The 23,379-nt window shown below is 42.6% G+C and overlaps 1 protein-coding gene and 1 long non-coding RNA gene across 5 annotated transcripts in view; one reads left to right on the top strand and one right to left on the bottom strand.

Moving 5' to 3' along the window:
- Positions 1 to 15,686, bottom strand: part of LOC112439286 (uncharacterized) — a 167,822-nt gene extending 152,136 nt beyond the window's left edge. For all 4 annotated transcript variants that reach the window (XR_004670830.2, XR_010111469.1, XR_004670833.3 and 1 more), the window contains exons 1-2: positions 15,555 to 15,686; positions 6,109 to 6,211 (exon numbers count right to left, since the gene is read on the bottom strand). This is a non-coding gene — a long non-coding RNA (uncharacterized LOC112439286). The remainder of the gene's footprint in view (positions 1 to 6,108; positions 6,212 to 15,554) is intronic.
- SLC7A14 (solute carrier family 7 member 14) overlaps positions 1 to 23,032 on the top strand; it is a 125,424-nt gene extending 102,392 nt beyond the window's left edge. Inside the window, exons 7-8 of the mRNA XM_003831924.6 lie at positions 1,822 to 2,699; positions 15,574 to 23,032. Of these exons, the coding sequence (XP_003831972.1) occupies positions 1,822 to 2,699; positions 15,574 to 15,896 (1,201 nt within the window). The 3' untranslated portion in view covers positions 15,897 to 23,032. The remainder of the gene's footprint in view (positions 1 to 1,821; positions 2,700 to 15,573) is intronic.
- Positions 23,033 to 23,379: the final 347 nt, after the last annotated feature.

The following is a 23,379-nucleotide window of genomic DNA, read 5'->3' as shown; positions in this document are numbered from 1 at the left end:
CCATCCTAGGGACATCTTAGGCCTGCCCTCACATTGAGGCCTGGTAACTGCCCCACTCTCCACAGCCCCTCTGAACATGAAAAAAAAAAAAGTCAACAAAGAGTAGATAAGACCCTCTGAACAGATCCTAACAATACCTGCAACACCAGCTGCCATTTATTGAACATGTGTGTCCTGGGTGCTGTGTATACAGTATCCCATTTAGTCCTCACAGTAACTCTATTTTGCATATGAAGTCTACTAGGACTCAGAGAGGTGAAACAAAATTGCCACAAATCCCTCAGCTACTGAGTGGCAGGTCAGGATTTGATCCCAGAACATCCGACTCCAAAAACCAGACTTTTAACCACACCAATATATTGGCAGTTCTTGCCCCCTACATTGGCCATGAAGTGGCCCATCTGCCCATGGTACAAAGGGGATGTGGCCTCAGCCCTTTGTTTCCAGCATGAGGGGCCTGCTGAGAAGGCATTCTTCAAGTGCACAAAGCAAGGAGTAAACCGTGGAGGCCAAGGAGCTCTCAGGTGTGCAGAGGGGGCCGGTTCACGGACTTTGTCTCTGCAGTCATCATCTTCTGACTCATTTCCCCTGCATACTCTCTGAAGTCATCACCAGATCAGAGCTGCTGTGATTAGGTTGCCGAACAGATCAAGAGGGGCCTAGGGTGATGGAGGCGTGGCAACTTCACACATCCAAAAGATTTTTCTGCTGTCAAAGAAACTAACAGGAAAGATACTGGGGCTTCAAACACATTTACAGTCTTGTGTGAACCATAAAAATAAGGGACCAGGAGGAGAGGGGAGAGGAGAGGGAGCCTACTGCACGTGCCATTCAGTCGCTCTTCTTGGTCTCTTCTTCAGTCAGTAACTAGCTGGACATAAATCTGTATCTACGAGCACAGTTTCTCAATTACTGTGCTATTTTGCCAACTAAACCCATGAACTTTTGTTATAGGTGGTGTCTCAAGCCTTGGCATAAATCAGAATCCTCTGGAGGTCTTTTAAAGCAGTTTGCTAGGCCTCACCCTACTATGATTCTGGTATAGTAGTTATTGGGTGAAACCTGAGAATATACATTTCTAACAAGCTCCAAGAGAATGCTAAGATGCTAGTTCACAGGTCAGGAGGACCCCCAAGCAGGTCCATGACTTCCTCCAACCGTCACTTTTTCACGCAGAGCCTGGGCTTCAATCTAGGTTTCTGAAAGACAGACCTCCTAGGTTCAATCAACCCTTCCCATTACATAATGATTAGGAACTTTACTAAAGAAGTTTGCCTTAAAATCAAAGAACTAATCTAGGCACAGTGGCTCACACCTATAATCCCAACACTCTGGGAGGCTGAGGTGGGTGAATCATGAGGTCAGGAGTTCGAGACCAGCCTGGTCAACATGGTGAAACTCTGTCTCTACTAAAAATACAAAAATTAGCCGGGTGTAGTGGTGCATGCCTGTAATCCCAGCTACTCGGGAGGCTGAGGCAGGAGAATCACTTGAACCCAGGAGGCGGAGGTTGCAGTGAGCTGAGATCACGCCACTGCACTCCAGCCTGGGGGACAGAGTGAGCAGAGTGAGACACCATCTCACCAAAAAAAAAAAAAGAAATCAAAGATTTAAAGTGAATTCTCTTTTAATTATATACCAAATCCTGGGGTAGGAATAGCAGCTGGATTTAAAGTAGTGAATGCAGAAGTAAATTGGTGGAGCAGGACCAGGAGGAGTTAATCACACCAGCCTATTGATAGTTCTAGCTCCCTATGTTGGCTGCACTGGAATCGGTCACTGTAGCTCACCATTAACCCTCTGCTTGCCCGGCCCCTCCAGGTTCCTGGCTCACGTCAGCTCCTACACAGAGACGCCAGTGGTGGCCTGCATTGTGTCGGGGTTCCTGGCAGCGCTCCTCGCGCTGTTGGTCAGCTTGAGAGACCTGATAGAGATGATGTCTATCGGCACGCTCCTGGCCTACACCTTGGTCTCTGTCTGTGTCTTGCTCCTTCGATACCAACCTGAGAGTGACATTGATGGTTTTGTCAAGTTCTTGTCTGAGGAGCACACCAAGAAGAAGGAGGGCATTCTGGCTGACTGTGAGAAGGAAGCTTGTTCTCCTGTGAGTGAAGGGGATGAGTTTTCTGGCCCAGCCACCAACACATGTGGGGCCAAGAACTTACCATCCTTGGGAGACAATGAGATGCTCATAGGGAAATCAGACAAGTCAACCTACAACGTCAACCACCCCAATTACGGCACCGTGGACATGACCACAGGCATAGAAGCTGATGAATCCGAAAATATTTATCTCATCAAGTTAAAGAAGCTGATTGGGCCTCATTATTACACCATGAGAATCCGGCTGGGCCTTCCAGGCAAAATGGACCGGCCCACAGCAGCGACGGGGCACACGGTGACCATCTGCGTGCTCCTGCTCTTCATCCTCATGTTCATCTTCTGCTCCTTCATCATCTTTGGTTCTGACTACATCTCAGAGCAGAGCTGGTGGGCCATCCTTCTGGTTGTTCTGATGGTGCTGCTGATCAGCACCCTGGTGTTTGTGATCCTGCAGCAGCCAGAGAACCCCAAGAAGCTGCCCTACATGGCCCCTTGCCTCCCCTTTGTGCCTGCCTTTGCCATGCTGGTGAACATCTATCTCATGCTAAAGCTCTCCACCATCACATGGATCCGGTTTGCGGTCTGGTGCTTTGTGGGTAAGCAACTTCCTTTGGAGCCTTAAGAGTTCCCTTTTAAGGTCTTAAGCATGCTTATCCCAAAATTACCTCCTAGCTGGACTAGGCAACTCCGTTCCTAGAGAAATCTGGCTGGTTCTATGGACCCTTGTGTTCCGCCTGAGAGTCAATAAAGCCAGTTGTCCCCTTTCTGCCTGTAATGTTCTTAGTCATTGGTTCTGGAAAAATGATGTTGATTAATCCATCGCTTTACTGAGTTACTGAAAATTCTTTCTATATCAGGATAATTAATACCAGAAAAAGTCCACTTAAAGTGAATCCACATTTTTAAGGTGACAAAAATAGCATAGTATAATTGGGATCAGGGCATTTGGATGGAATTTTATCATAGAAACTAAGAATTGTAAAATGAAAAACTATCTTAGATTTCACAAAATTAAATTAAAATAGCAATTATGCTCTCATTTTTAAATGAACAAGGTGTGAATTAAGTGTGGATTTTTTGGCATAATTTTTATGACAAAATTGAATCATGGCATCATTTAACATCTCTCACTTCATACTGACTTTTGTAAAATATTCAAAAGTTTTTCATATTTCCCAAGGTCCTTTCTTCATTCATTGACATTCCAATCATTCACTTGGGAAGTACCCATCATGCCACCATCCTTACTGATTTTCTCTCTCCTGCTGGTAATAACTAATATGACTCTGTTAGGTCCTCAATTGTCTACAGTTTTGGGTGTGAATTCAAATTGTTCTCTAAACTCACTTTCATGGACTTCAAGAAGTCCTGTACCTTCTCTAAGATTTCTAATTTTACTTTGTGATCCATTTCTATTGTATTTGCAGTACTTGCTTATCATCTAGGACAATCTCTGATGTTCATGAGGTGGCTGGGGATTGATGCTAGTAAGAACTTGAGAAGTGTAATGGGAGACTTATTTTAAAGTTCCTTAGTCACTATTTGTATGTCCCCTGAACAACTTGGTAACCCTGGGGTCTCTGATAACAAATTCTTAGCTAAAGAGGATCTTTAGAAGCTCTGGGGAATAGAAGAGTAAACCCTGCCTAAAGGAGAGGCAAGACAAACACACGAGTCACTTAGCCCAAGAGAGGCCAAAGAGACTCTTTTGTTGTTGTTGTTATTTGTTTGTTTGTTTTGTTTTGTTTGTTGTTGTTGAGATGGAGTCTTGCTGTGTCGCCCAGGCTGGAGTGCAGTGGCTTGATCATGGCCCACTGCAACCTCCGCCACCCAGGTTCAAGCAATTCTCCTGCCTCAGCCTCCTGAGTAGCTGATACTACAGGCGAGTGCCACCATGCCCCGCTAATTTTTGTGTTTTTAGTAGAGATGGGGTTTCACCATGTTGGCCAGGCTTGTCTTGAACTCTCAACCTCATGATCTGCCCACCTCAGCCTCCCAAAGTGCTGGGATTACAGGCATGAGCCACTGTGCCCAGCCCACAGAGACCCTTAGTGATGAGTGGCAGTGCATCCGCTCCTAGAGGTCAGGAATACAGTTGTTCAACATGTGTCCTCCGTGTCTGGAGCAGGGTGCCCACAGTATGTGCTCAAAAATACTTCTTAAATTATCATAAAGTACTCTTCAAAGGGGAAAAAGGAAAACTTCCAGTCAGAATTGCCAGAAAAAACTTGGAGGGGGTAGAATACAAAGTGGCCCTATAAGTTAAGATATAGATAGAAAGAAGTGGGGGAAAACGTAGCAACCAATGGAAAGGGCATATGTCTTCCCCAGAGGCCTGACTCCTTGCTTCTGAAGGCTGCTCTATGGCTTCCTGTAAGCATTTTGTCCCAATTTTTCACTATTCTAAGTCCCCCTGGTTAGACTTCAGGAGGATTTCTTGAGAAGACCCCACTGACTCATCAAGATTTTAACCATTTTTTATAACACATTTACAATCTCTTGGCTGGGCATGGTGGCTCACGCCTATAATCCCAGCACTTTGGGAGGCTGAGGAGGGCAGATCACCTGAGTTTAGGAGTTCGAGACTAGCCTGGTCTACATGGCAAAACCCCATCTCTATAAAAAATGCAAAAATTAGCCAGGCGTGGTGGCAAGTGCCTATAATCCCAGCTACTCGGGAGGATGAGACAGGAAAATTGCTTGAACCCAGGAAACGGAGGTTGCAGTGAGCTGAGATCACACCACTGCACTCTAGCCTGGGAGACAGAGCGGGACTCCATTTCAAAAAATTTTTTTAAAAAAATTAATATTTTAAAACTTTAAAAAAAAATACAATCTCTTATCTCTAAACATTTTTCCACTGGAACATGTAGCTAGCCAATGCAAATTCTACTCTGGACAGAAGTGATGGAAGTGGGTAGAAATATTTCAGTCATGTATTTGTCAAATTATTCAAGACACAGACACAAATATACATAGACTTATTTATTCATAGACTATTAAAGCTGAAAAGGGCCTTCAGTGTCTAGTACAATGCTACCCACAGTGTGGTGCCCATTCCATTGGTAATATTTTCAACCAGTATTAGAAAGCATGTGAATGAACTTTTAAAAATATTGTACAGTTATTATACATTTTCACCTGGGTTAGAAAAACCACACATACACATGAATCTGGTGATTTCACAAATACTATTACTTGGAAAGAGACTATAGATGACTTTTTTAAATTTAAAGTGTGAGTCATATTAAAGAAAAAACATTAGTACTACTAGTACAGATACCGTATGATTCATAGGAATAGTAATAATGAGCACTCGTACCGTGTTTATCACATATCAGCCATTATTCTGAGGGCTTCACTTACTTATTTATGTAATCCTCACAGCAATCTCTATTTTACAGATGAGGAAACTGAGGCACTTGCCTGAGGTCACATAGCTAGAATATAGCAGAGCCAAGATTAGAACTCAGGGAGTGTGGGGCCAGAGGCCATGGTTATAGCCTAAATGGTTATATACTAAAAATGTGGTATATAACTAACTGGAATTGGAGAAATACAGATGTAGTCCACCACCTTCCCACTTCTCCCTCTCTCCATTTAATGGATGACTAAACTGAACCTCCAAGAAGTTAAATAACATGCTCAAAGTCAACAGGAAGTTATTCAAAGAGCTATTACTAAAACTCAGTATACCCATGCTCAAATCTGGGGCTCCTACTACCCCACCAGGGTGCCTCTGAGCAGACTCATTTCATTAGAACGTTCGATAGAGCCTAACACATAGCATCAGAGCTGGCCTCATGGGCACACTGCTGTGCACAGGGTCCCATGCTTGGTTTAATGCTCTGCTGCTGCCATCTTGAATTCTTAATAATTTCTGAACGAGAGGACCCATGTTTTCATTTTACATTGAAAACTCTATAGCCAGTTCTGCAGAATATTTATGGCTCCTGAAGCACCAGAGGCATTTTGCAAAAACAGTCAGGTGGCAGGGGCCCTTACCTTTGGAGTCAAACAGCACCAACTTCAAATCACAGCTCCGCCCCTCCTTTGTCTTGTGACTTTGGGAAATTTACTTAACTTCTTTGGGCCTCAGTTCACTTATCTGTAAAAATGCAGATAATTTTATCAGCCTTGACCTGGTTATTCTTTGGGGCTTAAATGAGAAAATGTTGAGAAAAGCAATAAGAAACATGTATTTCCTGCCTTTCTTTTAAAAATCTAAAATGATTCATTGTCCACAAGTATGGACAGACTGGCTATCATATGCCAAAGCACGATGTGAACCTGCAGCAACTCAGGCTGCCCTTCCAGCTATCAGGCAGAGGAAAACTCCCTGAGCGCCTTTTGTAATCTTGCTGATAGCACAAACTCCAAACTCCCTCCAGAAACTGCTACTCGCTGACTCAAAAGAATGCCACCCTGCAGAGTGGGGCTGGCCAGCCAGAGGGCACAGAAGTCTACAGTTCAACAAGCACCCGGTGATTCTGATGCACAGCCTGCAAATCACATTTGGGAAGGACTGCTAGTATTTCTGGGCACCTGCTGCTAACTGCTTTAGTATCATGATTTTTGAAGGCTGCTATATGGCTAAGTTTCACCCAGAACAAAGATTCTCAACCCTAGCTACACATCAGTATCACCCTGGGTTGCTTCTGAAACATTCTAAGCCCAGGCTTCCACAACAGAGATTTTCTGATTCAATTGGTCTGGTGGCCGAGTATTGAGGAATTTTTTTTAAGTTCCCCAGGTAATTTTAATAGGCAGCCAAGTTGACAATGATCTAGATCAATGGTCCTCAAAGTGTGACCCCAGACCAGCAGCATCAATGTCATCGGGGAACTAGTTAGAAATGTGATTTTGAGGCTGGGCATGGTGGCTCATGCCTGTAATCCCAGCACTTTGGGAGGCCAAGGTGGGCAGATCACCTGAGGTCAGGAGTTCAAGACCAGCCTGGCCAACATGGTGAAACTCCGTCTCTACTAAAAATACAAAAATTAGCCAGGCGTAGTGGCGGGCACCTGTAATCCCAGCTACTCGGGAGACTGAGGCAGGAGAATCTCTTGAACCCTGGAGGCGGAGGTTACAGTGAGCCAAGATTATGCCACTGCACTCCAGCCTGGGCAACAGAGCAAGACTCTGTCTCAAAAAAAAAAAAGAAATGTGATTTTGAACTCCAACCCAGGTCTACTGAATCAGAATCTCTGAGAGCAATTTAGGGTTTAACAAGCCCTCCAGCTGACTCAAATGCGTGCCACTGCTCTAAGGGGAGAATAGTTTTATCAAGCAGGGAAGACAATTTAATTACAAAGACTTGTTTTTCAAAAACTATTTTTTGCATATATAAAATATATCCAACCCACAATCCCAAATTGGCTATAAAATCCTTAATGGTCTTATAAGATAAATATGTCACCTCTGAACTTCTGAGCCTCCAAGATATCAGATTTTTCTTAATCTCTCTATACATAGTGTAACTTTCTGGGGGAAAACAGTAGAGATATTTTTTAATGGAGCTGCTTATGAAACTGAAGATTTACATGATTAGGCTGAGTCATAACTTGATAAACTTCTTAAGACACATTTTTTTATCCAAGCTTTTCTAAATAAATCTTAATTGCGGCATTTTTGTAACAATGTTTTGCTAAGCTTTTGACCTTCAGAAGAACACAACTCAGAGAGTAAAACGAGGCACAAGCCCCAACAAGATTATCCAGCACATGTTTCTTTTCCTTCAGACAAGAAAAGGAATACAAACACCAAATGTGTATTAATCCCAGTAAAGTGAGCACAAAGCAGCCTTCATTTTCCTTTTAGCTGATGCAGTTTTGTGAAAGAACCTCTCAAGGGGTTGGGCAGAGTCTCAGGGAACATGGAACTAGCAGGGGCTCAGTGAGAATGCTGCACCATGGTATCTTTCAGGGCATCCTTCGGGCCTGCTGTTCCCTGCGGGTTTTTATTATAAAGTAACCACCTGTTAGAATAGCTTGCCCTTACCATAGGATTTGCCATGTAGGAATTTTTTCAGTCTTTCTGAGGAAATCAAATTCTTGTCTGTAGATTTAGAGGACAGGACTTGTGATATGGGCAATGGACCTCATGAATCCTATCTCAAAATAGAAATATCCCAAAGAGAAGACACACCTCATGGTCTATACCTGAGCTATTATCTGAAATCCAACTGGAAATTGACCCAAAGCAGCCAGGTGAGAAAAAGAAGAAGAGGGAAAGAAAGAGCAATGAATTGGGACCTGATAACTAAATTCTTGATGACATGTCCCATAAATAAGCTTGAAATTCTCCTTGGAGGCAGAGGGAAAAAAAGGGGGCTCTTCCAATGTCAAAATTGTGCTCAGACGAGCAAGAATAATCCTGAAGGCCAGGATGAGGTTGGCAACAGGGCTGGTGGGATTCCAAGGAGGGAGGGTAAAGGTAGAGTGTGGAGGTGGATCATGCAATCGTGAGGCTGTCTGCTCTCAGAGGTGCACTGCCAGATGCAGAGCGGGCGGAGCACTCACAGGGCTTTGCAATCAGTGATCCCAAAGAATGAAGAGGTGGAGGGCACAGAGCTGGCATGCGCAGCTTACCTGGAACAGAATTCAAGCCACAACAGAGGGGATGTTTGCCTTCTTTCCCTCAACATTATGTTTGTGAGATTCACACCCATTGTTACTTGTAGTTTCAGTTTGTTTGTTCTTGTGGCTGTCTAGTCTCCCACTGTGTTAATATACCACAATATATTATTCATTCTAGTGTCCAGGGACATTTGGGTTGTTTCTAGTTGAGGGCTGTTACAAACAGAGCTGCTGTGAACATTCTTGTACATGTTTTTGGTGGACACGTGGACATGTATCTCTTGGGTTTCTGTTGAGTTAGAATTGCTGGCTCAGACTACCAGGTTTTTTCATATTCTTTAACAAGATTGCATTACTTCTCATGGCCATTATATACTGCAAATAAAATAAGCATCCCCAACCCCATTTTGCAGATGAGAAACTGAGACATAAAGTAGCATGACTTCCCATTAGATCAGCTGCAGGGTCATGGAGAGAATCTCCGCCCAACTTCATCCTAAGCCTGCTCTTCCTGGCCACACCATATTAAACAAGCCTTGTTGTTATTATAGTCAACAGACTCGTGGTGGTATTTTAAAAAATAATCAGCAATAGTGGGAGTTGGTGGGGTTGAGGTGGGTGGGAAGGATACCTTCTCATTACCATCCAGTCTCCCTTTCTGCTTCGGCAAATGTCTGTTTTGGAAAGTTGATCCCAGAGTAGTCAAAATAAAAGCCCTCTAGGCATAACAAAGTGCCTCAGCTATCTGTGGTGGGCAGAGCTTCCTGCTGGAAAGTGCACCCCAGCAAGAGGCAGCTCCACCCAGCCTGAGGTCAGGTGGCCCACCTCTCTCGGTTCTAAGTATAGAGCTTCACGGAGAGGACAGGGAGTTCCCAGGAACTCTGGAGATAGGGGACCTGGTCTGCAACCTAAGTGTGTGCCCTCAGAGTTGGAAATATGCTGTTATTGTTTGCATTACTCAGTCTCTTCGGAGTTGAGTTTTTGTTCTAGAATTTCTCCTGTATGATCAAGACCCCCCTTTCCCACCTCTCTTACTTGTAGGTTTGGGGTCATTTGCTTAATTTTCACAGGATGGATAAACACAGGTGGGTGAGCAGGTATGTCACCTGCTGATGCCAAGGTACCCTAGTATATGAAGGCAAGCTTAGCTTTTGTAAACCTTCCCTGGAGGCACCTGGGTGGGACAGGAACAGCCCTCAGGTTAGAGTTAAGAGATATGAGTCCCAGTGCTATTTCAATTACTGATTTATCACACAGTTCTTAACTTCCCTGGGATGATGGATGAGAAAGTGCTTTTTTTTATATATAAAGTGCATTACAACCACAAAGTATTTAATATCATAAAGAAAGCCCATTCAATTGCTAAAGGCATGATTCTTGATCTTGTCTAGCGTGAACTTCTCATAGACACATTTTCCACTGGGGAACTTCTGTCTAGAAAAGAAGCCAAAGCCTCCCTTTGAATATTTCCCGTCACTGCAAACAGACTTTCTTTTTTTTTTTTTTTTTTTGAGACGGAGTCTTCACTCTGTCACCCAGGCTGGAGTGCAGTGGCACAATCTCAGCTCAATGCAAGCTCTGCCTCCCAGGTTCACGCCATTCTCCTGCCTCAGCCTCCCGAGTAGCTGGGACTACAGGCGCCCGCCACCACGCCCGGCTAATTTTTTTGTATTTTTTAGTAGAGATGGGGTTTCACCATGTTAGCGAGGATGGTCTCGATCTCCTGACCTCATGATCCACCCACCTCCGCCTCCCAAAGTGCTGGGATTACAGGCGTGAGCCACCGTGCCCGGCCTGCAAACAGACTTTGATAAGACTAACCACCATTACCTTTGACCAGGGCAGGCATGCAGCCCACGTGCCCCAGTCCAACCATGTCTGTGTTAAAATATTGAAACTTTTTTTTTTTTTGAGATGGAGTCTCACTCTGTCACCCAGGCTGGAGTGCAATGGCGTGATCTCAGCTCACTGCAACCTCCACCTCCTGGGTTCAAGCAATTCTCCTGCCTCAGCCTCCCATGTAGCTGGGATTACCGGTGCCCGCCACCATGCCCAGCTAATTATTTTTTTTTTTAGTAGAGACGGGGTTTCACCATGTTGGCCAGGCTGGACTCGAACTCCTGACCTCAGGTGATCCACCTGTCTCGGCCTCCCAAAGTGCTGGGATTACAGGCGTGAGCCACCGTGCCCAGCCAGAATATTGAAACACTTCTGTGTTTACTGCTAACTAGTCACTTTCCTGCACACACCAGGCACCCCCACCATGACCCATCAACTCAAAAAAAACAATTCCAGCCCCACAGAGGAGCCTCCAGGACACTGCTGCAGCACAAAGGCTGACACCCTCTGATTTTTAACATCACACCTGCCTTTAGTTTCTTACTGACATAAGTTATGTAACTACAAAGCAATGGCTCTAAGTTATCTGCTTTTAAGGTACAGCAGAATTAAATATCCAAATAGAATAAATAGTATTATTTGTGAATCAGCCATCTTATTCTTGAGGCTTGGTTTCAAATGACTTCTGGCTTATAGCAAAATCAAATCCACCCTCAAAAGATATGAGATTGCCCTCTGCAAGAGTTTACAAAAGTATATGATGCCGTTCCCAGCGACCATCTTGATTAGCGGTGCCCAAAAACTACTTCAAGCAATGATGGCATCATGGGAATACGTGTGTAGCCTCATAAGGTAAAGAGTTTTCCACACACATGTAATAATTTAGATAAATTTTAATACTGCTGGATATCAGATAATATTAAGAAATTATTATAAATTTTTAGTTGTGATGATACTGCTTTTTTTTAGAGATGCATACTCAAATATTTACAAATTAAACCTATGATAGAAGGGATTTGTTTCAAAACAATCTGTAGAGAAGGGGTCAGGGGAGGGAGCGTGAGGGGAGCCGGTGATTCATGATCCTATTCACTCCACTTTTGTATATGTTCTTCCAAATAAAACGTTAAGCCAAATTGTTTTCCATCCCTGGTAGGCGGGAGATGTAAGAGGGATAGAAGCGCCCTGGATTAGGGCATGGGGAGACCTGGAAGGATTCACTGTCCACCTGCTCACTGTGTGGCTGTGGACCTTCCCTTACGTTTTCTGTGCCCACTGTCCTGTTGTCCTGTCTGTGAAGTGTGCAATGCACATAATCTCTCTCACACACACAAACACCTTCCCAGACAGGTTAAAGGGAGTCTAAACAAAACAAGATACTGTTTGTGTAACATTTTGAGCTGTTTGGGACAAAGGTGCAACATCAACGATCCATCATTATCCTAACCCAGCACACAGAAATGCTTTGTGAAGTTTAGTTTAGATGATTCAGGATTCCCAGAACCCCTACAGATTTTTCAGAAACTACCTCATGCTTCGTTCTCTAAGCCAACTAAAAAAAGGAGCAGAAACAAAACACCCTGCTTCTACACAGGAGGCGTGGAGCAGCTCTGTTTACTCCTCCGACACAAAGCCCTTGTTTATGTGGGACAGATGGTAATACGTTTCTCTTCTCTTCTCTCTCTCTCCCTCCCTCCCTTCATCTGTTCCTCTCTGTTTCTTTGTCCCCCTCCATTTTTCTTTTCTCCAATCCTTCTCAGCTTCACACCACTTTTCCTGAATTGACTCAAGGGCCAGCAAGAAAGATAGACACACAGAATGCCAAGCCCTAGGGGAACAGCTTTGCATCTACTATTTACTCTACCAGGCTGCATGCACACGGTCGCTTCTTGTTTCACAGTACTCACATTTGAAATGCATTTTTGAAGACAGAGTGACACACCTTTGAAACTCCAGGGGGTTCAGGGCAAACATGAAAAGACCCATAAATATTTATGTGGCAAGTTTCCATGGATTGTCTTCACAAAGTAAAAAGTAACCACAGTCAGTATGTGAGAGCACACAGACACACACACACACACACACACACACATATATACACACACACACACACACACACACACGTTCCTTCCAGGCCTGGCCACTCCCAAAGAACACATGTAAACCTCTTATCACATGTTTACTGCAGTGGGCATAGTCTGTAAACCAGCCTGGGGGAGGGGAGAGGAGGTGTGAAGGACTAGATACGCAAGAGACTTCTCTCCCTCCATGTATAAAGCTGGTTCCTCTCCTTCTCAGACCCAGGCAAGTCACTTATTCTTTCCCAGCCTCTGTTTCTTCTTCTGTAAAATGAAGGTTTTAGAATGCATAGGTGATCTATAGCATCTTTTCCAGCTCTAAATATCTATGATTCAAGGTTTTCAGAGAATTCCCATAATATGAATCTACCTGACACCCAAAATACCTTGTGGGGGCAGGGACAGGTCTGTGGGAATCGACAAACCAGTGATGAGTGATGTCAAACCAGTGACTGAACAATGACCTTTGTGGTGGCAGAGGAGAGACGTTTGGGGCAAAGGGAAAAGAAAAAGATGGTATTAAGTTCAGTAGGGAAATGAGTCGTCTATAAGCAAAGTCAGAGCAGGGCATCAGAAAGGAAAGAATTGGCATAATAGGTACCAAGCAGGAGTAGGAGGCAATATTTGGCATCTGCCTGGGTGTCTAGAAGAAAAGATGGCAAAAAAGCAAAGCTGTGCAAAAGGAGGTGTGCACAGGTCCTGCCTGGTCGCCTGAAATCCATTCTCAGATCCCAAACATGCTTCAGACAGAGGCATTCTCCAAGAACCAGCACACTGGCACTCTTAGAAGAGGCCTTAATGTGATGCCCTGTTCTATACAAGGATAATAACCATCCCCCATGGCCACCCCCCACCTACAGAAAAGAAAGAGTAAATACCCTGCTTTTAAAAGATGAAATCACTATTTGAGCACTAATAGCTACATCTGCAAATAATTAACTCTAGGATTTATTACCAATTAGGACTATAAATCTGTGCTTACTTTGGCTCCTGGAAAGTTGATTTCACTGGGGAGTGTGGGAGGGAGCGGGGACAAAGTCATTTGAGACAAGGAGGGAGAAATCCAAGCTTAAAAAGGCACACTTCAAATTCAAAAGAGAGCAAGATTTCTCAAGCACCACAGCAGCAAAGCAGGCTTGACTTGCGGTTCTAAGCAAACCAGCCCAGCAGATGCCTGCAGGGTTAGCAAAGTCAAAGAGACTGGTGCTACTCAGAGGAGGATGTTAGGGCCCGGGAAGGAGGTTGCATACTGTATGGACCCCAGTGCCTAGGCCATAGTGTGGGCTGAGTGGGCAGTGGAACACTGTGCCCATCAGGCACAGTTCATTATCTCAAGGACACGCTGACCATTGGAATCACCTGTGGAGTTTTAAAAACATACCTATGCTTGGGTTATACTGCAGACTAATTAAATCAGAATCTCCAGGATCAGAGTGGTTCAAAAAACACCCCCAGGTGACTTTCAAGTGCAGCCAGGCTTGAGAACCACCACTTACCTCATTTCATCCTCAAGCACTCCCATGTTAAGAGGGTTGCTATAGCTCTCATCGTTTCACAGAGAATGCTGAGGAACAGAGAGGCTAAGTAATGGGACCAGGGTTACACAGCTAACAGTGATGAAGGCAGAATTTGAACACAGAGCCCACAGTCTTACTTATCATGTTCTATGGACTCCAAGGTTATGGTTCCCAGACTTCCAGGCCCTGAACCTTCACAGTCTATTCAAGATAGAAAATGGGGACTCAGGCCAGGACTGATGGCTCATGCCTGTAATCCCAACACATTGGGAAGTGGAAGCAGGCGGATCGCTTGAGTCCAAGAGTTTGAGACCAGCCTGGGCAACATGGTGAAACTCCATCTCTCAAAAATACAAAAATTAGCTGGGCGTGGTGGCATATGCCTGTGGTCCCAACCACTCGAGAGGCCAAGGCAGGAGAATCACTTGAGCCCATGAGGCAGAGATTGCAGTGAGCCGAGATCATGCCACTGCACCCCTGCCTGGACAACAGAGTGAGACCCTGTCTCAAAAAAAAAAAAGAAAAGAAAAAGAAAATAGGGACTCATAAACAACTTTTATGCATGTTTTTTAAATCATAGAAATGAAACATTAGCATATATGAATGCTACATATTAACGAGCGGGGCAAGTTTCTTTCCTTTGATTGGGATGACATACACACAGAGGTTGCACTGGACATTTCATACTTATCAGGAGTTCTCACTCATTCATTCAACAAACATTAAGTGCCAATTTTCTGCAGAGTCTATAAAATAGAAAAGACCCTGTGCAGATAATCACACAACAGATGTTCTAAGGGACATAATAGTAGCATGCACTAGACACTCTGAGAGCACACAGAAGAAAGCAGACAGCTTGGAGTGGCCATGATATATTACGCCTTTAGTGAGTGTAAAATGTCAAGGTAAATCACAGGATAATATATGCATGCTGCTAAGAGGTGAAACAAGAGATAGAGTCCCTAACTGGAGGCAGAGAATAATCAAATCTTATAAGAAGGTTGGGAATAAACTGTTGCTGATCCATAAATAGTTCACCCAGGGTAGAAAATGCAAATTCCTGGCTGGCAGCTATGTGAGTGTAATGAGCCCGATGTCAGCATGGGAGGTGGGGACTGAGGTAACCTAGAGACCCCGTATCCTGTCTAAAGAGTCAGCCAGTTCTCAACACCAGCCAAAAATCACCATGTAGAAATGTGGATGCAGTGTTGTCAGACCTTTTGACTTTTCTAGGAAAATCTATAAATATGGGTTACTTAACGCAAGATCTCCCAATTTTTAAAAGGCATCTAATTCAAGTATTTTCAAAACACCACATAAACCAAAGAAAATACATCCCTGCCCCCACCGCCCCCCACCCCGCCAGCTTTGATTTCATCACTGAAGGTGATCTCTCTGCTAGTCCCAGGATCCCAAAGCAATTGCTTATTCACCTGTACCTTTCCCCTCGCCCCACAGGTCTGCTCATTTATTTTGGATATGGCATCTGGAACAGCACCCTGGAAATCAGCGCTCGAGAAGAGGCCCTGCACCAAAGCACGTACCAACGCTACGACGTGGATGACCCCTTCTCAGTGGAGGAGGGTTTCTCCTACGCCACAGAGGGCGAGAGCCAGGAGGACTGGGGCGGGCCCACTGAAGACAAAGGCTTCTATTACCAACAGATGTCAGATGCGAAGGCAAACGGCCGGACAAGTAGCAAAGCGAAGAGCAAAAGCAAACACAAACAGAACTCAGAGGCCCTGATTGCAAATGATGAGTTAGATTACTCTCCAGAGTAGGAGAAACACACAAGTGGGTAGAAATGGTGATGATTGATTTTCAGTAACTTAACCTGTGGGCTAGAAGGTGAAAATTTTTTGGCTCTCATTTCACAAATCCAGCCTTCCCCAAATTCAATCCCTAGTCATAGCCTGTCATTTGCTACTTTTGCTCTTCAGGATAGTTCTGTTGAAGGGCTTAACCTGGGTCCCCTAACTGGTCGCCTTGTTAAATAAAATAAATAAATAAACAAGAGGCTATATGAAATTCCATCTTAGGTGCAACCACCAGAGCTGATGGTAGCAAATGTTTCCTAGGCCTTTGCTTTGCTGGTTGAAGCCCAAGCAGGGGCTCTGGGCAGAAGGCACAATTTCAGTCACCTGAGACATGGGGACAAAGCTCTGTTCTTGGCATGTCAGGCTGAGTGCTGCTCCCCGAGGTCAGGGTGGGTAGATGGGCATTGGCACTTCCTGAGCAAGCATCATTTTATCCTGCAATCTCACCCAAAATTAATTCATGGAAAAGACACATGCTTCTTTTTATTCACCAACATTCTCACAGCTTCCAAACTATAATTTTAGGATCCAGCAAAGTTCAGGGACTCTGGACCATTTTCCCAATGGTTTCAGATTCACCATAAAGCAGTCATGCAGACCCAGTGATATGGTAAGAAGCACCATCAAAGCTCTATGTAAATGCCCAGAAGAAAATTAAATAACCATATCTTGCGGTGAAAGCGAGAAGGGCATTGGCAGAAATTAACTCTCTGTCATGGCCTCTCTTATATCAGACTGCAGCTCCTGGTGATATGATGAAAGCGGGCAAAGGTGGAGCATGATTTCATGGCACTGATATGCCTTGAAAAAGTAGGTTGTTTGTTTTTTAATCAGATAAAAATCTTTACAAGGAGAAGTGAGCCAGCCACTGAGATCACATTGCAAATTCTCTTTCATATTTCTAAAATTATAAATTCTAAAGTTTTTGAGATAGGCAACCACTTGATTGGTGTGTGCTACTCTGAAAACAAAATAGGCTGAAGTATAGCGACTTAGGTAGTTGCATTCCATGAGATCACATTTCACTTCTGAACCTTATTCCTTGGGGGTAGCTCACTTTCAGAGGTGTATTTTTTTTTTCCTGTTATTTCCCAGAGTAGTTTCACTGAAGCCCAGCGAAATATCTACCTGGTAAGATGTAAATTTGGGCCATAAAAGGGGCTATTAAAAGAATTTTCTCAGAAATAGAATAGATGAGAGAATTTACAAAGGAAAAAAACACACATGGGCTATAATATAAATTCTACTCTTGGGTTACAAGAATTCCTGTGGCTGCACTGAGATACGTACAAATGTATGTGAAGGCACAATTTGAATCAAGCTATCATAGAATTAACCAAGCTATTAAAATTAATCAAGCTATTAATAAAATCTCTGTGAGGATTTCCTGAAAGAGGGACAAAAGAAGAAATTCCTTGTCCTTTCTCTCCTGGATGTATCAGTATGCCAAACGTTTTCCAGAACATATTCGCTAGCACTCAAGCCTGTTCTTTCTGAAAGGCTGAGGCTCATGCCATCTTGGCATGCTTTAGGATTATGGCAAGGAGGTAAAAGTCCATTTTTTCATTCAACTAACACTGGTTGAGAATAGACCCAATGCTAAGTGACAGGAATGAATAGAAGCATGGCACTTGCCCTTGGGGGCTACAGTCCATGGATGAGCAGCACTGGAGCCTGGTAAATGCAGATAAAACAACAAACTTGACAAGTCTCCAGGCTGATGCACTGGGTTTTAACATACATATAAAGATCAATTGAAACTAGTTTTTAAAAAATATGCTTTAAATAAATTACATATCGTAATCATAGCCAATGTATACCATTAAACTAAAATAACTGCAATTTTCTAGATATTTTTTATTCTTCTGTAGTCATTGTTTAGAACTCTGGTTTCCTGAGGTCATTTTGTGATTTTAATATCATGCTTGACAATGCTATGTTTTCTCTTCCCTAGAGTTAACCATAAAGATACAGTGCCTACTCTGTGAAATACAGCATTAGGAATTAATTATAAACTAATTATCAGTCATCTTTTGAAAACAAAGTTTTGAATTGGCTATAGGACTCAACAAATCTGCCTGGTTTAAATAGAATCTGTTAAGCTTGATACACATCTAGATAGATGAGGAGGGGTTGTATTCATTAAGCATTAGAATAGAGAAATAGGAGTGCAAAATAGCAAAATCTTAATGTGGGTGAAAGAGCTTCCTTTTACTAGTGAGGTTTAAGTATTAAAGTAACAATAGCCTGGTGGCAGATGAATGCAATTTCTATAGGATGGGAATGGAAAATGTATGCTTTGTAACACCATTGCTGTTGATTTCATGCAGATTCTATTAAGCACTCTCATTTCAGGAGCCATTTTTCCCACATAGTATATTAGTATATTTTAAGCTTAGCTCCCTTTATTTTTCTAAAGTTGATAAATCACCTCCCTAGCAACCTTAGTTTTAAAAAAAAATCACTAAGATAGAAAAAGTATTTTCAGGTACATAGACATGTTTGTCCTCAGGTTTACCAGCTTCTGTGAACAGTCCCAGATTTTACAATGCAGTTTCCAAATACCATCAATCACTAGAATGACAATATTACTATTTTCTTAACAGGTTTCTAAACGATGTATGTGTGGGACCACATTAAAAGTAAGATCGCCTTATAATTATCTTAGAAACTTTGCCCCTTGAAGGGAGTCCAAGGAAGACCTACATTTTATTGAATTCTGAATAGCAAAAGCTCTCCGAGTGAGATTTCATTGTGTGGATTTGTGGTTTGGAGCCAATTACTTGATTTTTTTCAGATTTTATTCTACTTATTTATTGGTACTCTGCTTCATTTCAAAAGGATTTGAGGCAGCTACTAAAATATATATAATACAAACAAAAATTAAGTGAGGAACTCAGGGCAAATAAAAATAGAAACAGAAAGGATAAGACAAAACTAGACGTATATTTAGTACATAAATGCAGAACCCTGACATGCTTTACTAAATTTGCCAATGAGTGACACCATGAAAAATAATAGAATTAGTGGTAATGACAAGAAGAAGTACTTCTGCATGACAAGAACAAATCTTTCCCCATGCAGGTAGAGGTTTGAAATAGCATAGATCATTAAAATCCACAGGTAAGCTTCAAACCTAGATTTTGCTAGCTACATGTGCCTGGCATATAGTGTGTATTCAAGAAATACCTGATGATTGACAGAATGAATGAATTGGAGGAAAATGAAATATTTATTCAACAATTATTTGTGGAGTGCCTATTATGTACTATGGCAGATATTGATATCGTAAGTCAGATAAAAATCCAGCTCTTAAGAAATAGAGGAAATAGAGCTTGGTGTGGTGGCATGTGCCTATGATCCCAGATAGTTGAGAGACTGAGGGAGGAGGATCACTTGAGCCCAGGAGTTCAAGGCTGCAGTGAGCTATGATCACACCACTGTACTCCAGCCTGGGTAACAGAAGAATACCCTGTCTCTTAAAAAGGAAAATCAAATAGGGGAAATGGGATATATAAATAAAGAACAATAGTGAATGTGTCAGGTGAGATGAGGGACTTGTAATGTGCTGTGGGGGTTCAAAGGGTTCAAATATGAAGAAGGCCTTCTTCCTCTGGAAAGGTCATAAAGAATGTCACACTTGTGTTGGAACTTGTGAAGTGGGTAGAATTTTATCAAGTAGAAATGAGAGAAAGGCATGCCAAGCAAAGGATCGGCATGAATAAGGTCTACTAGTTTGTGGTCCTCTGGCTAAGAATTTGTGCTGTGCCTCCATTAAAAGAAAGCAAGGAGCTAGTTTGCCTGGAGCACATGATTTATGCATGACTTATACATGCAACAATAAGAAATAATGCTAGGAAGGCAGGTGAGGGATCACTCACAGAGAGACTTGAATGTCACACTGAGCTGACTGGCTTTCCTCGGGTGAGAGAGTGGGAAATAATTGGGGAACTGATGAAAGTGTAAATCCAGGAAGGCTGAACTTTAAGAAAGCTGAGACGGTGGCTTCCTTGCCTATGCAAGGAACTAACAAGCCACATATACACTCCAAGTTGATTTAACAAATCAAAGAGAAAAATAGCTGTACTTTGAGTCCTGTGTCTGCGTTCATCATTAACCTAAGAAAATACAGCCATTTAATACGTAGACAAGCAACACAATTTAACAGCCACTTTAAAGTTTTCAACAATAGGTTTCAACAACTAAACCTAACAACTTTTTATATCTATCTAATCTAAACAGTAAAATCTCAGCTCCAGGTTTTACTGAGCTTGAGTGCTACTTTTTTTTTTAGACAGAGTCTCACTCTGTCACCCAGGCTGAAGTGCAGTGGCATGATCTTGGCTCACTGCAACCTTCACCTCCCGGGTTCAAGCTATTCTCCTGCCTCAGCCTCCCAAGCAGCTGGGATTACAGGCGTGTGCCAGTTCTACTTCTTAGTAACAAACTAGTAGCTAATCAAATGCCTACATAATGGTCATGATAAATCTGTTTAAATAAATGGCGGGCGGAAGGGAGTTGTTGAATTTAACAATCCATCCTTCTTCAGAATCTATAGGTCAGCCAGAATATAAATCTAGTAATTATTGGAAAACAAAACACAAACTCCTTCAAAGAAATCTCTCTCCTCTATTCTGCTGAAAAGGGTTGGTAAACCTGACATCCTTTCTTTTATTGGAAGACAAATCCAACATTTGTTGGAAGTCTACCTTACAAGAAACCACCTCTTATCTGCAACATAAACAGAAGCTACATCAGGTTGAAAATCCACATCGAAGACTGGAGAAAATTGCCGTCCCCTTTCGCACTAGGTTTTACCAGGGGCCCAAGATGTCAGAGGAAAGTCCGCGGAGGGCCAAACACAGGTTTACCTAATTATGAATCTCAGATTAGAATGTCTTATTGTGTGGAAAAGTCAGAACTCAGGAAATGTGTCTGAAGCCAGAGCAGGGGTCTGCTTACGGAGTCTACGCAGCGGGTAGCGGTCCACTATTGGAGTATAAACCTCAGGTCAGTGAGCAGTGCAGAGGTGTCCCTAACTTCCTATGGAGGGAAAGAGAGGAGAGCAAAGGAAACACATCCAGAAGTCGCCACGAGGGCTGTGTGCCAGCGCTCCATTTTCATGCTGTTTGGAACAAGACGTGTCAAGGAAGATGTTTCTATCCAAAGTTTTCATGGAGCCTCTGCTTCCCCTGTACCTGTGTAGCTCCCTGAAACTGAGGACCCACGTGTCTGCAAAGACCTCTGGAGATCCTAAGAGAGAGAGGCACCAGCAGGTAACCAGTGGTGGCCTGGCCACGAAAGAGTATTTGAAATTAAACAGTGAGCAAGTGCAGAAACAGCATCCCAAACCGCAGGCCCCACCACACGCAGGAACCAGAAAGCTGAAGTTTCACCAAGGAGTTTACTTAGTATTTCTCACTGGGAATGGGGATGGGTAGCAAAAAGCCCCTTTCATGTACATAATGGTTGGTCCTATGTCCTACTTTGATTTTCTCTAAGACTTTTAGAAGAAAGGCTGTTTTAATTTTTTTTCTCCTTAAGAGCAACTTCCTTTTTAAAATGCTTTCCTCTTCTTGTCCTGCTTGAGTAATGCAGGCATCATTCTGAAATCATTCTGAAACAGCTAGGCAGTTGCCTTTTGCCAAAATTACTTCTCTAAGAAAATAGAGTGTTCTTTTTTTTAGGACTTAGAACCCACAAGGGGTGAGTGGAAGTTTTGTAGCCCATCAAAGGTGAATATGTGTTCTGCAGTATCAACTAAAACAGTGTACAAAATCATTAAACTGGGCCGGGCGCAGTGGCTCATGCCTGTAATCCCAGCACTTTGGGAGGCCGAGGCGGGTGGATCACCTGAGGCCAGGAGTTCAAGACCAGCCTGACCAACATGGAGAAACCCCATCTCTACTAAAAATACAAAATTAGCCAGGTGTGGTGTTGCATGCCTGTAATCCCAGCTATTAGGGAGGCTGAGGCAGGAGAATCGCTTGAACCCGGGAGGCAGAGGTTGCGGTGAGTCGAGATCACACCATTGCACTCCAGCCTGGGCAATAAGAGCAAAACTCCGTCTCAAAAATAATAATAATAATAATTTAACTGTGTTCTGCACACACAGAATTACAAAATCCCTATAGGACTTTCACAGATAGCTTTGGGCTTAAGGTCTTCGGACAACAGGTAGTTCTAATTTCTTACTCTTTGGGACATTTAGTACATGTTGGTACACATAAGGAAAGAAAATGGCTTATATTAGAGCTAGGAAACAGGGGCAGCCTGGATTTTTATGGTAGGAACTCACTCTGTGCTTTTTTTTTTTTTTTTCTGTTAAGTTTTCTTGACACTGACATCAGTAACATTGGCTAAAGGGAATTGTGAGTCATGTGAATTTCACCTGCAGTGCAGACTTTAAAGGACTGTGTTCATTCTGATTTGGGGATGAAGAGAATGTTCCATGCACATCTATTGATTGATTGGTCTTGGCAGTTGCTGATACACTTGTCTCATTCACACTCCCAAAGGCGAGGATTTACCCTGGAAATCATAAACCCCCACTTTCCAAAGCAAAGATGCTGTTAATGTTATGATGGTGCATAAATACCTCAACTGTCTGGGCTGAGAGAGGGGGCTGCAGGTTTTTAAGAGAGCAGCTATAGTCCTCATTCCATGTAGTCACATCATCTGATGACAGGACTCCACATTCTAGCTTTTCTCACTGTGGAAAAGAAACGTTACTGTTTAATTCATATCCAAAGTTATAAATACAGCTTGTAAATTTTACTAACTTGTTTCTTTTTCGTTTCGTCCTTGAGAAGTACAACTTGCATTTACAGGTGGTAATTCCTAGTGTTGTTCTCTGCTATATTTTTTTGGTATGAAATTGCTGTATTTGTTAAAGTTTGTTCGTTTTGTGGTTTTTAATTCCCATTGGTGTGCTGTACAATGTAGTGTATCATGAAGAAAGAAATAATATGCAGATGTATTATGAAATGTGTTTTATTTTCAAATGTGTGGTGTTGACAATATATTGATTTATCAAGATACTAAGGGAAAATTCTAAATTTAACAAAATGTGTATATTTTAATAAATGCATAAAGCTTTATTGTGTGCCTTTAAATTTAAAAATGGGTTTATAAAGAAAGTCAGAAACAAAAGTGTCTTACTATAAAATATCCATAGTAATGTAAAGCTTTTACATGAGACTACCAAAAAAAAAAAAAAGAAAAGAAAAAGGAGCCTTCCCATATTTTGTTAACCTTAACCAGTATCTGAAGTCTGTTACTTTTTTTCCATTCTTAAATGGAGATGAATAAGTGAATTTCGCCTTAAGTGTTTCAATTGTCCTTTGTAGAAAAGCCAGATAAATGAGTTCATTTTGAATTGCATTATTGTGGAAAATTCATTTTCAGAATAAAACATTTTAAAAAGTACAGCTAATCGACTAATAAA

Source organism: Pan paniscus, chromosome 2 (genome assembly GCF_029289425.2).
Source record: "Pan paniscus chromosome 2, NHGRI_mPanPan1-v2.0_pri, whole genome shotgun sequence".
Taxonomy (NCBI): Eukaryota; Metazoa; Chordata; class Mammalia; order Primates; family Hominidae; genus Pan; species Pan paniscus.
This window is presented reverse-complemented; position numbering and strand designations above follow the sequence as displayed.